We start from the raw sequence: 14403 nt of genomic DNA on the forward strand, positions 1-14403 counted from the left end.
GTAAGGGAAAATATAATATACAAATGAAAGTGGTCCACATCTCTTATTGCTGTAAGAGTAAGTAGCTTTGTTTGAGTCAGAAAGACCCGTATCTCCTGTAGCAGCTTGATGAACAAGTACACTCGCTGGTCCAGACACTAGTCTATTACAGAGCCTTATGCTGAGTACCAAGTAGAGAGCCATCAGGTCCTATTTCTTGACTCTGGGATGCTGGCCTTCTAGGCAGAGTTGCAAAGAAAAAGCCATATCTATCTCAGACTGGCCAATAAAAAGAAAAGATTAAGACGGGCAAAAGAACACAGACACTGGACAGAGGAACTCTGTTTAGAAGGCCAGCATGCCGGAATCGCCTCTTCACTGATGACGTTGAGATTGGTGTTTTGCGGGCACTATTTAATGAAGCTGCCAGTTGAGGACTTGAGCCGTCTGTTTCTCAAACTAGATACTCTAATGTACTTGTCCTCTTGCTCAGTTGTGCACCTGGGCCTCCCACTCTTTCTATTCTGGTTAGGTCCAGTTTACACTGTTCTTTGAAGGGAGTAGTACACAGCGTTATACAAGATCTTCAGTTTCTTGGCAATTTCTCACATGGAATAGCCTTCATTTCTCAAAACAAGAATAGACTGACGAGTTTCAGAAGAAAGGTCTTTGTTTCTGGCCATTTTGAGCCTGTAATCGAACCCACAAATGCTGATGCTCCAGATACTCAACTAGTCCAAAGAAGGCCAGTTTTATTGCTTCTTTAATCAGGACAACAGTTTTCAGCTTTGCTAACATAATTGCAAAAGGGTTTTCTAATGATCAATTAGCCTTTTAAAATTATAAACTTGGATTAGCTAACACAACGTGCCATTGGAACACAGGAGTGATGGTTGCTGATAATGAGCCTCTGTACACCTATGTAGATATTCCATAAAATCTGCCGTTTCCAGCTACAACAGTCATTTACAACATTAACAATTTCTACACTGTATTTCTGATCAATTTGATGTTATTTTAAATGGACAAAAAATGTGCTTTTCTTTAAAAAACAAGGACATTTCTATGTGACCTCAAACTTTTGTGTGTGTGTGTGTGTGTTCCAAAATTATTGGGACAGTGACACATTTGTTGTCGTTTTGACTGTACTCCAGCACTTTGGATTTGAAGTGATACAATAACTGAGGATAAAGTGCAGACTTTCAGCTTTCATTTGAGGGTATTTTAATCCATATCGAGTGAACAGTTTTGAAATTACAGCACTTTTTGTACATAGTCCCCCCCATGTTAGGGGACACAAGTATTGAGAGAAATTGTGTATTAAAGTAGTAAAAGGTTAAGTATTTGGTCCCATATTCCTAGCACGCAATGATTACATTAAGCTTGTGACACTACAAACTTGTTAGATGCATTTGCAGTTTTGTGTTTATCTATTTTGTGCCCAATAAATAGAAATGAATGGTTAATAATATATTGTGTCATTTTGGAGTCACTTGTATTGAAAATAAGAGAAGGTTTCTAAAACGTTCTACATTAGTGTGGATGCTACCATGATTACGGATAATACTGAATGAATCGTGAATAATGATAGGTGAGAAAGTTAGACACACAAGTGACACCATACTGTACATTAGTTACCATTAATTTATATTGGGCACAAAATAATCTGAAACAACACAAACCGATACAAACAGCAAATGCATCCAACACATATAGAGTCAAAAGCTTGATGTGGTCAATGGAATATGTGACCAAATACTTCACTTTTTACTACTTTAAAACATGTGAATTTGTCCCAATGCATGTTAACCTCCCATAGGCATTGTATAATGTCAAGTCCAAGGTGCTGGAGTACAAAGCCAAAACTGAAAATGTGTCACTGTCCCAATACTTTGGAGCTCACTGTACTTTACTAGCGCATTCACCAGTACAAAAACAATTTTTTTTTATAATGCATTCCACTGTTAATCTGCTGTGGGTTTCCACTGTTCCAAGTGACGCAAATGCTGGCTTCGATAACCCCTCACACTGACACGCTTAGGAATCCTTGTGAATATTGGTAAAGGCAGAAGGTTGCTGATTATGGATAAACTGTGAATCGACATCAGCTGAATAAGAAGTAACTCTGAAGTCAACTTGATCCCAAGTGTTTCTGGATCAGAGAGGAATGGGAGTACAACGGTGGATTGAAAGGCCGTCTTCTCTGTCAAAACACACGGGAGCTCGAGCCCGTATTCAATCAGTCGAGGAGAGTTCAGGCAAGACACAAGACCCGATTTGGACGTCCAGTCGTCCACAGAGGAGAGAACTATGTTAACTAGGTTAACGTTGGTCAGTACTTAGGAATGCAAACCGTTAACACCACACCGGTTATGGTTGGGACCATCAGAGAAAGTGGTCGATTTTATATTTATGGTTGATTTATCAGTCGCAGTGACAACCAGAGGCTTCTTGAGCCTTGAGAACTGGGTCGTCTTCATTAGTCACAGAAGAATGCCCACCGAAACGGGATGAAACTACCTGGACATCCAATAAGAAATGCTAATTTTCGTTTTTCCGTTGCAAAACAATTTAAAACATCCATTACATGTCCTAATTAACACAACCCTGCTTTGCTCTTTTTCTACCTATTGTGCTCTTGAATGCAGCCTCTCATTCTGTAGGGGACACCCGCTTCATACTGTTTTCAAATGAGGTCAGAAACGGGTGACCTCTGATAGATACCACAGCCATATTTAACCCAAGACCAATAGGCAAAGTCATTTATTGAAGAAATTGCCAAGAGTCTTTCCAGTCTCAAAGCAGTTTTTACCAGCACGTTTTAGTTGGCCAAAGTATTTGTGGAGAGAATCATGATATTTGCTGCTGCAGGGCTTTTTAGATGTCAAAAACATATCTTAGATATATGTGAAGACAGCTCTCATTACACTGAATGCCATTTCACTCACATCCTCAATATATTGACCAATAACCGAGAGGGCAAGGATCAAGTACTATGACCCCTTCACCTCTATCAAATCCTCTAACTGTTCGATTGGGGGTGGATTAACCAAGGTTGACCTTCACCTCTATCAAATCCTCTAACTGTTCGATTGGGGGTGGATTAATCAAGGTTGACCTGAACATACACGCACACACAAAGTTATTTTATTTTTAAACAGTGCAGTAAAACTTTATTTTAACATGGTAGTGCTTGCATATACAGCTTTAGTGATCTATGAAAGATGGGTAAACGAGTTATATTCATTGGTCACCAACAAAGAATAAGAGACAAATTATAATTATTATAAAAGGCTATTTGCGAGACAAGAACTGAGACGGCAATAGATTTCACAAACAAAATAAGATCAATAAAAATACAATACTTTCAACTCCTACATTTGAATGCAGCATCTCCCCAATTGTTGCTGTTAAAGGATCATTTGCGGTCATGCTGGATAGAATGCTTTATGCTCTTGGATATGAGGGTTAAAATATAAACGTTTTCAGAGAACCTCTGTCAGTATTTTCCCACTGATTATAGCTGCCTGCTATCCTCTGCTTACTAACAGATTTGCTGCAACAATCACACACGTATGCTACACATAAGCTAACAGCAACAATAAAATAACTTAGTTTGAGACTCCAAAGCAGGTTAAGGGAAAGATTATGTATACCATGACCCTAAGGAATCCACCTCTAAAATTATTATTATTTGTTTTAATTAAAAAAAGAGCCTACTGGAATTGGCTTGTGGCCCTAGGAGGGTGAGAGAAAGTTCAACCTGAGGTTCCACTTTCTCACTTCCAGTCCCACTGAACACTTCCTGTATGAACTCCACAGCACCAAAGGTCAAAGGTGACATCAGCCCCAAACACAGATGGGTGGGAAAATAAAATAGAATGTACTGATATGATTGCATTCGCCCACTGATTGTGTTTGTCAGCTGATATTCATGGCAGGTAAGAAATCAAGAAAATAAAAGGCAAAACAAATATAAAAATCACATTTTTAGACTGCAATTCCTCTTTCCCTCTCTGAACAGGTTCTTGCAAACAACACAAAACTCTATTCAACAGTGAAAAACAACCAAGAGATGTCTTACCTCCTACCTATACCCTTGATGTGCATATAAGCAAGTTTAGCAAACACATACTCACACAGAGACGAACACACAAACTTGCCCTGTACACCTGGGCAGTACTAGTAGCCATGGAGTATAACAAAAACAAACATGGAATGCAGTTAAAATGGAAATAAGTAGGACATAAAGCTTAATCACTTTCGTTATATACAGCATTTTGTGCTAGATGTTTTCCACAAGGAACAAAATGAACAGTAACATTTAATGGCACATTTTCAGGTGTACGATAGTGTAGCCTGGTCAAAGATCTGTCTGTGCTGTCTCATTTATGGCCAATGGCTTGAATATGACCAGAGGATTTGGCAAGACAGCACAAACAGACTAATGATGGGACTAATGATGGTGAGCTTGATGCCGTAAACTAGCACATGGATACAGCTACTGTATACTATTATAGTCAGGATAGAGAGGGTATATTTAAGCCTGTTTGTGCTGTCTGGTGACAATGACCCTAAGAGTTGGCAAGACAGCACAAACAGATCTGGACCCTGGCTAGGGCTTCGCAAGGAGTACTGTACTATAAAACATCACTCCGCCGATCCACACTTGGTCCGTACATTCATTTTACTGGGTCCAGAGCAGAACATTCATTCAGAAACATATTGTTCCCCCAAAGTCTATGCTCCATCAGGGGCCCCTCGCCAAAACGGCAGCCCCCAGGAACAGGTGTACCATCCTGGGATTGTCCCGCTAGGCAAGCTGGAGGCTCGAGACTCGTTTTTAGGCCCAGCTCTCAATCTGTGCGCGCTTTGGGAAAAGTAGCCTTCCTCTTTCATACTGTCTTTGACAGCAGTGAAAGATTCAAATGCACAGTGTTAACACTTCCCATGGTGTCCCAGTGCATGTTAGGTTTGAATACCGAGGGCATTGCACATGATTATAGCCTCGATTGGTGTTGGTTTGGAAGGGAATCGTCATGGATGGCTCATTGCACAGGTATCAACTAGTGTTCTACAGGGAAGTGAGACAGGGTCTAGGGAACACACAGGAACAGTCTGATAGTCAGATTTTATTAGGAGCCGAGTCTACATTCAAGCCAGGATCTTGTCCTCAGAATGTGAAATTAGGAGATTTTTTTAAGTGCAAATGTCACCTCCCGACTCATGGAGGGGAGGTGTGGCGGGGAGAACTGCCCACTGGATCGAACCAAAATAGGCAAGGGATGGGGGAGAGAAACATAAGTGCTGGTCCATGCACTTGTCTGGTCCCTGACAGTGAACAGTGATAGAGGACTTACTAGTCTGATGTCCAACAAACATACGAAAGCTGAGATGCACAATCCTTTCCCATAGACACTTCCTTATTGTCCTCTACAGACTCTCCCCAGTTGTCAGGAATAGTAGAATGTTCCAGGACTATTGAACAAGAAACATTGGAAAGCTTTTTTAATAAATGGAATATCACTGAGCTGACTACTCCCTAACCACCGCTGACCTCAAATGACCTCCCCTCATCTGGTCCCGTCTGACCCTGGAAAACCCAACTCCGTCGCCATGGCTACAACAAGCTGGCAGGTAAGTAGCGTTGGTGGGGGAGGGGACAGGTCGATAGCTGGAATGAGGAAGTCACGCAGTGTCAGTCACAGGGTCACCAGGGTAACATCCTGTATGAACTCCACAGCACCAAAGGTCAAAGGTGAGCCCCAAACACAGATGGGTGGGAAAATAAAATAGAATGTACTGATATGATTGCATTCGCCCACTGATTGTGTTTGTCAGCTGATATTCATGGAAGGTAAGAAATCAAGAAAATAAAAAGCTTTCCCAGGGCCGTAGCCATGTAGCTGAAGGTCAGGACCGGCCCTTTCCTGAGTTAAATATTGTTTTCAGGGGTATCTACTGGGGCCGGTGGGGGTGGTTAGATCTGAGGAGTGCAGTAGTGATTTTGGGGTGTGAAACAGTAGTTATGGGGGGTGGCATAGTAGTTCTGGGGGGTGGCATAGTAGTTATGGTGCTGGTCGGGCTGGATGTTTCCATAGGCTAAGAGGAGTGGGGCAGTGGAGGTTTGGGGGCCGTTGGGGAGTTGGGGGAACCCAGTCAGGCTGCCGTTCCTCTGGGTGGAGCCGTACCAGCTGGGGCCCAACTGGGGAGTCGTGGACAAGACACTACTGTGGGATGGAAGAGACAAGGTTAACTCAGCATTGTATCACATCTGTATGGGAGATGTAGGATGTAACCGGTGTCTGTACAGGGGATATACTGTAGGTTGTTATAGCTGACTGTGGCTGGAATGTAGGATGTTATGTTTGTGTATGTGGGATATAGGATGTTACAGGTTACTGTACAGGCGATATAGAATGGTTTTAGGTGACTGTATGCAGACAATATAGGATGCAATATAAATGACTGTGTACAGGGGATATACTTATATTTAACAAAAATATGAACACAAAATCAAGTTTGCAGACAACACAACAGTAGTAGGCCTGATTACCAACAATGACGAGACTGCCTACAAGGAGGAGGTGAGGACCCTGGCGGAGTTGTGGCAGGAAAATAACCTCTCCCTCAATGTCAACAAAACGAAGGAGCTGATCGTGGACTTCGGGAGACAGCAGACGGAGCACGTCCCCCACCATCCACATCGACGGGCCGCAGTGGAGAAGGTGAAAAGCTTAAAGTTCCTCGGCGTACACATCACTGACAATCTGAAATGGTCCACCAACACGGACAGTGTGGTGAAGAAAGCGCAACAGCGCCTCTTCAACCTCAGGGGGCCGAATAAATTTGTCTTGGCCCCTAAGACCCTCAAAAACCTTTACAGATGCACAATTGGGCACACTACCTGCCCTCCATGGCAACGACAATACCCGGTGACACAGGAAGGCCAAAAAGATCATCAAGGACATCAACCACCCGAGACATGGCCTGTTCACCCCGCTATCATCCAGAAGGGTGAGGTCAGTACAGGTGCATCAAAGCTGGGACAGAGAGACTGAAAAACAGCTTCTATCTCAATGCCATCAGACTGTTAAATAGCCATCACTAGCCGGCATCCACCCGGTTACTCAACACTGCACCTTAGAGGCTACTGTCCTATGTTCATAGACATGGAACAGTGGTCAATTTAATAATGTTTCCATACTGTTTTACTCATTTCATATGTATATACTGTATTCTAGTCAATGCCACTCCGACATTGCTCGTCCTAATATTTATATATTTCTGAATTTTATTATTTTACTTTTAGATTTGTGTGTATTATGTGATACTACTGCACTGTCGGCGCTAGGAACACAAGCATTTAGCTACACCCGCAATAACATCTGCTAAATATGTGTATGTGACCAATACAATTTTATTTGTAACGTGTTGGTGCCATGTTTCATGAGCTGGAATAAAAATTCCCTGAAATTTACCATACGCACAAAAATCTTATTTCTCTCACATTTTGTGCACAAATGTGTTTACATCCCTGTTAATGAGCATTATATCCTTTGTCAAGATAATCCATCCACCTGACAGGTGTGGCATATCAAGAAGCTGATTAAACAGCATGTTCATTACAGAGATGCACCTTGTGCTGGGGATAATAAAAGGCCACTCTAAAATGTGCAGTTTTGTCACACAACACAATGTCACAAGTTTTGAGGGCTCATGCAATTGGCATGCTGACTGTATGAATATCCACCAGAGATTTAATGTTCATTTCTGTACCATAAGCCGTCTCCAACGTCATTTTAGAGAACTTGGCAGTACGTCAAACTGGCCTCACAACCGCAGACCACACAAGCCCAGGACCTCCACATCCGGCTTCTTCACCTGCAGGATCGTCTGAGACCAGCCACCCGGACAGCTGATGAAACTGAGGCGTAATTTCTGTCTGTCATAAAGCCCTTTTGTGGGGAAAAACAAATTCTGATTGGCTAGGCCTGGTTCCCCAGTGGGTGGGACAGGCCTGCCCATGGCTGCGCCCCTGCCCAGTAATGTGAAATCCATAGATTAGGGTCTACTTTATATATTTAAATTCACTGATGTCCTTATATGAACTGTAACTCAACAAAATCTTTAAACATTATAATTTTGTTCAGTATAAGATGTTATATAGGTGACTGAATTGAATGTTACCCACCTCGGTCGATCTGCTCTGGAGTTGATGCTCCTGGACAGGTCGTCATCGCTGTCGTACCTCCGGGGGTTGTCAAAGAAATAGGCTCTGGAACTGAAGCTGTGGCTGTTGATCATTCCTCCTGGTGCCTGGGGAAAGGACACTCTCACAGTTTAATAAGTACTTTTGGACAAGAAAAACATGCCTTTATATGTACTTACACCATAGTAATAACACTGGAAATATCCTTGTAAGTACATCATATATGGGCCCAAATCGTTTCCTACTCATTTGTGTTTCGAAGTTAGTGTAGTTGTAACTTCCACCTGCTATAAATTAATGTTTTCAAACTAGATGAGATAAGCTGATAACAACTTTAAAATAAAGGCCCCTTAGAAGCTCATGCTGTTTTAAGCTACCCTGTACTGAGGTAGGCAAACATTTGAATAATGTGCATTCAAACGCATATATGATTCATGTGAGCTCCTTGATTTGCTGGTTTACACAAAGTCAATGGCCCTACTTCATTTTTACAACATAAACACCGCGTTGCACTCTGGGATCAATAGGGATGTAAATTCGAAACGTCTGCATCTGAGGTAAACACAGGTGAAACGCGGAGTATGTCCAAAGTAAACTGCCGTGTACCGTACTGCAGGTGCCGAAAAGCTCCCCCCTGCCAGAATCCCCCCCCTTTCGCGTGAACGCGCACGCACTCAATTCTTCATTGCTGCGACTTGCTTGCTAGTTGAGATTTCTGATCAAGTTCGGCTGAATTTCATTAGATTTTTTATGTCTGTTTGATAGTGGGGAGGCACTAGTAATGCCTGCAGTTTTCGGTGCGGCTATTTGTTTCAAGGGTATGAGTCTATAAATAAATCTCTTTGCCAAAATGCGTCATCTCTCCCATGTCTTATTCGACTAGTAGTTGTTCTGAAATGTTTATTGCTTGCCTACATTTTAATCCCTCTATGTTTAATATAACACACAAACATTAATTACTAATTTCGGTTGCCTATCCTGACGTGAAGTTTGTTCTATAGAAAGTATTTGACTCTGATGTGTGCCACAGAAAGTATTTGAATCTAGCCACAAAATTAAGGAAATTATAAAGGGGGGGATTTTCTTGCCTGCCGAACCCCCCCCCCCCCCCCCCCCTTCTATCATGGGACTGCAAGGCCTGGCACACTTCAGAATCGTTTTTGGTGACCTATCATGCCCTCTGATGTGTGCCACAGGAAGTATTAGACTAGAAGGAAGTGGTTATTCCAGCAATAATAGTTTTCAGAGCCCTCTACTGTTCTCCCTACCCATCCCTCAATCCCCCATCCCATCGTGCTTTTCCCTCTTGTGGCTTTACCTACATCTTTTTACACTTTTTCTTTTTTTAGTTTTTAAGAATGTAGGGTGCAATAGTAATAATAATAAATAAAATTGTACTCTGGGTGAAAAAGAAAGTAAAATAAATATATAAGAAATATATAAGTCAACATGAGTGCATATCCATAATCACTGTAAACTGTTATAATAGAAAAAAATAAGAAAAACATAAATGTATAATAATATAATAAACAAAACTTTGAATGTTTTTCCATGAAGAATCCCCTCCCCAATAGGTCCCTTCACCCTCAGTAGGACACCCCCAGCACCCCATCAACCTCCCCCCACCCCTCAACCACAAAACACAATAATGATAATAATAATAGAAATGCAAATAAATATATACCAAGATATATCTACACATACTCACACATGTACAGTACATATACATAAACATATTCACAGGACACTCAACTTATCTCTCATCTCTTTCCCTACATCAGATATGCAGGTGATATTTCCACCTGGATGACAGCACATAAATCAGCAAAAAGGAGATGCTCTTCATCTGAGGGAATGCCTGCCCATTCTCAGATGTTAGATCATCCCAGATGATCACATGTCATTTACATTCCAGCCCTTGTCAGCTCCAAATTTGACTTCTTCAACTCACACCCTGCTGGAACCCCTGCATTCTCGGATTCCCCTCTGTTATTAATCTCTATATTGTAATCAATAAAGTGTTTCAAAATGCTGTACTTTTATTAACAAATATGTTCAGATTATTCCTGAGAGAGAAGGGGTGTAATATCTCCAGATGGGCATGTGGTACCCTTCCTCACCCATGCCAACAAGATGTTACTTCTTGTGTGGGGTCTTTGCCTTGAAAGTAAGTATGAGAGTATAAGTAATGTACAATTAAACTACTGAAAGTATACTGACTAAAAGGCAAAACAGAACTGTCAAATTATATTTTAGCTGTGTCGTTGTATACTCGCGAATTATAATCTTAAGTGTAACATAATTTTGTTGGGGAAAACTGAAATGCACATCAATTTTTTTTACCCAATTTGCTAAACGTGTTCTGGAGGAGTCAATTGTCTTTTCAAATACGGACAAAGATGTTAACATCATGTGAGAAGAAATAGCAGTCACTCTCCTCCAAAACACTGGTATGTTCAATTTCTTATTTAATATAGATTTAAAAAAAAGAAGATTAAAAAAAAAAGAAGATTAAAAAAAACATTTATATGATGGCCTGAGCCAACTGTGCCACTTCTGTGGAGAGGTGGACAATAATGAGGAAGACACTAACTGGGTAATTGCTTGTTCACTTCTAAAAAAGGCAAATTTTTAGGAGTAGGAATTTGTATAAACAGTCATTTTTCTAGCGGTAGTATCATCCGCTTTGTCTGATAATGAAATAATTGTAATTCAAGAAAATTTATTTAATGTTTTAAATATATTAACATTTTTCATCATAAATTTCAGATTGGTTGTGACCGCCGCCCACGATGGTTCCACCAGTCCTGTATGAAAACCATCCCATTATTGGAGGATTATGTCTGCGCTGTCTGTCAGGACTAGGTTAGGCTTGAGTTCCAGGCGACGGTATCACCTGGAAAACTTTCCATAAAAAGTGGACTAAATGTTCAGTCGAGCTGTTGCAGCTTTCCAATATTTGTTTATGTTATTTGTCTTTTTATATTTGATTTATTGTCATTTTATATCTTATTACGCAAAGATCGAAATTTGTATTTCTTACTTAATGTTCGTTAACAAACTTAACTCTGTGATGTTTTTGTGTCATTGTGTGATAATATTTGTGTATTATCATTATTTTCTTAAGCATTACAAAATGTTATTAAAATACATGTTCATGTTTCTTTATACTCTTATTTTTGCATTCTGTGGCACACACTACCGGTCAACATGAGCTACCAAAATTATTCTGAAGTGTGCCAGGCCTTGCAGTCCAAAGATAGATAGGGGGAAGAATTTCAGCAGGCAAAAAAATGGCCAAGCCAACCCCCCCTTCTAATTTTCTTAATTTTGTGGCTAGAGTCAAATACTTTCTGTGACACACATCAGAGTCAAATACTTTCTATAAAACAAACTTCACGTCAGGATAGGCAACGGAAATTAATAATTAATGTATGTGTATTATATTAAACAGAGGGAGTAAAATGTAGGCATGCAATAAACATTTCAGAACAACTACTAGTCGAATAAGACATGGGAGAGATGACACATTTTGGCAAAGAGATTTATTTATAGACTCATACACTGCAGACATTACTAGTGCCTCCCCTGCGATCAAACCGGCACAAAAAATCTAATGAAACGCAGCCTAACGTGGGGGGGGGGGTTCAGGGAGAATTGTGGCAGGGGGGAGCTTTTCGGCGCAACACCCGTTAGACTCGACACAACGTTACATTTCACCGACTACCGACTGACCCAAAACAACAAGTAATTTGGAACACTTTAATTCGGAATGACAGACAAAAAAGTAGTAACGTTAAGTGGACATCTGTAGCCTGTATTTTGAGCAGGGTGCCAGGTCCTACGACCAGAATATGCTAACAATATTTCCCTGGTCCAAAGAATGGCCTGACATAATAGAAACACACAACCTGACCTATCCCAATGCACAAATGTCCCTGACTGAACACCAATTTGACCCATCGACTGTACAAGAACTTCAGAAGAAAGCAGTTGCGCCCGTACAAAGGACGGTCTGAGGTAGTTGAACTGCTTGCTAGCTAAGCTAGCTTGATGCATGTTGCGGTTATGTTAACTAGCTAGTTAACATATCTTTTGTTCCTAAGCAGTTTGCTTAAGATGCTCCTTTTGCAGACAACAATATTATTAAAACACGCACCATGAAGAGGGTGTTTTTGCTTTATCCAACCCAGTACCTGAATGTGGATTGTGCCTGGCTTTATGATTGTGCTCTCTTACAACACACAGCTTAGCTAGATACAATCAAACAAAAAATGAAGAAAACAGACACTGTTCAAAACCATATTTTCTTTATTTTCAACAAATGTTGAGTAATGACCAAGAACCACAAGAGAATGGTTAGGTAACTAGCTAGGTACTCTGAAAATAACAGGCTTACATTATGAATAACTAGGCTATTCTAGTCCATACGTTACAATATGGTGACTTACCCGGCTTTAGAGTAGTTCATGAGCGAAGAGAGGCTGTCATAGTAGTGCCGTAAAGAAAACTGTTTAGGGCAGGGATGTGCAGCCCCCATTTTGAAGGCCCTCGGATCAGTCTCGGTCTCAACTTACTGTTGCAAGTAAGGAGTGTGCATTAGCAGTTTCTCTTGTTAAATCAGTCATTGATAGTCAGCCAATTAGCCCATGTCAGCTAACATGTTTTACATTGTTAAGTTAGTTTAGCGGCCAGCTATCTAAACTTGTTATCATGGTTGAATTACTATCCGGGTGGCCTCCATTGACTTAGTTAGTCAGATATTATATTAAAAACTGCAAACATTTCTCGACAGCCTATGGCCAAATTTGTAGAATTGCAGGAAATGATCTGTAAAACAGCAAATATTCCTCTTCGCCCCAAGGGAAAATAAGTAGAACTGCAAAGAATTGACTTCAAAACTTTTTAAAAAATGTATCTCCGCTGTCAAGCGGGGGGGGGCCACAAAAATGTTTTTCTACGCATTCATGAAGTCATGCTCTCTCTCACACTTCAAAAAGCAGGCTGGACAATGTGATGTGCAGGTCTCAGGCTTGATTCCAGTTTGGAGCAAGGATGAGATTGGTAAGAATGAATGCATGTGAAATAGACATAGTCGTTAAAAGGGAATTAGGAATAGCCCCAAGCCTCGTAGGCCTAATAACTTACCTCTATAATAACACGTTGTGGTGTAGGTCACATGCATCTGTCTATTTTATATTAATGACCTAGTTTAATTGAGTCTGAGAGAACCAAGAGTAATATATCTCCTCTGTCTCTTTCAGGCTCCTCCTGGGTCTGTGCAGACTGCGAGGGAGGCGCTGGCAAAGAAGAACATTTGCCTTGTGACACCTAATTTTCATGCACCCCAGTGGAAAAGTGGGCATACCAACGTTGGTAGAGTCGGTTGCCACTGCAAGGGTACGCAATCATGTCAAGAGGTTAATGGGCAGGGTTAAGCAGTGGCATATACTTGGAAGGAAAGTCCCACTCACTTACTGGAAGCACATCGATAACATCTTTCAACTGTGTGCTCAGCTAATACTATTCTGGCCTCCTCTTGTAGACCGAAGGTGTGGTGTGCATGATTTCACATCAATCAGTACTAGGGTGTGTGGCACGTCTGGATATACCACTACCCAAGGTAGCTATAACCAAACACAATGATTTCACATCTCTAAGGTCTCCCATACATAAAACAGAATCTTGTTTAACAATATTTTTGCTGCAAACAGTTTAATTCATCATTGTTGTTGGAGAGACAGTAACCTGGTGGTGGATGAGGAGATCAAAACCTCCCTTAGCAACCGCAGGATCTCCCCGGCTTTCATAGGACAGGTCACAAATAACACATGCGTTTATTCTGCTCAGACAACTTTAATGGGTGAACTGTTTTTAATCTGTACTGTTTAGGGTACAACCAGTACATGTACTGTTTAGGGTACAACCAGTACATGTACTGTTTAGGGTACAACCAGTACATGTACTGTTTAGGGTACAACCAGTACATGTACTGTTTAGGGTACAACCAGTACATGTACTGTTTAGGGTACAACCAGTACATGTACTGTTTAGGGTACAACCAGTACATGTACTGTTTAGGGTACAACCAGTACATGTACTGTTTAGGGTACAACCAGTACATGTACTGTTTAGGGTACAACCAGTACATGTACTGTTTAGGGTACAACCAGTATATGTACTGTTTAGGGTACAACCAGTACATGTACTGT

The 14403-nt window shown here is 41.0% G+C and overlaps 1 protein-coding gene across 1 annotated transcript in view; it reads right to left on the minus strand.

Annotated features, from left to right (window-relative positions):
• Positions 1–3129: 3129 nt before the first annotated feature.
• Positions 3130–14403, minus strand: part of LOC120023553 (G protein-coupled receptor 137Ba-like) — a 65773-nt gene continuing 54499 nt past the window's right edge. Inside the window, exons 6-7 of the mRNA XM_038967584.1 lie at positions 8174–8298; positions 3130–6209 (exon numbers count right to left, since the gene is read on the minus strand). Coding sequence (XP_038823512.1) covers positions 5960–6209; positions 8174–8298 — 375 coding nt within the window. The 3' untranslated portion in view covers positions 3130–5959. The remainder of the gene's footprint in view (positions 6210–8173; positions 8299–14403) is intronic.

The sequence above is a fragment of the Salvelinus namaycush genome, chromosome 28 (genome assembly GCF_016432855.1).
Source record: "Salvelinus namaycush isolate Seneca chromosome 28, SaNama_1.0, whole genome shotgun sequence".
NCBI lineage: Eukaryota > Metazoa > Chordata > Actinopteri > Salmoniformes > Salmonidae > Salvelinus > Salvelinus namaycush.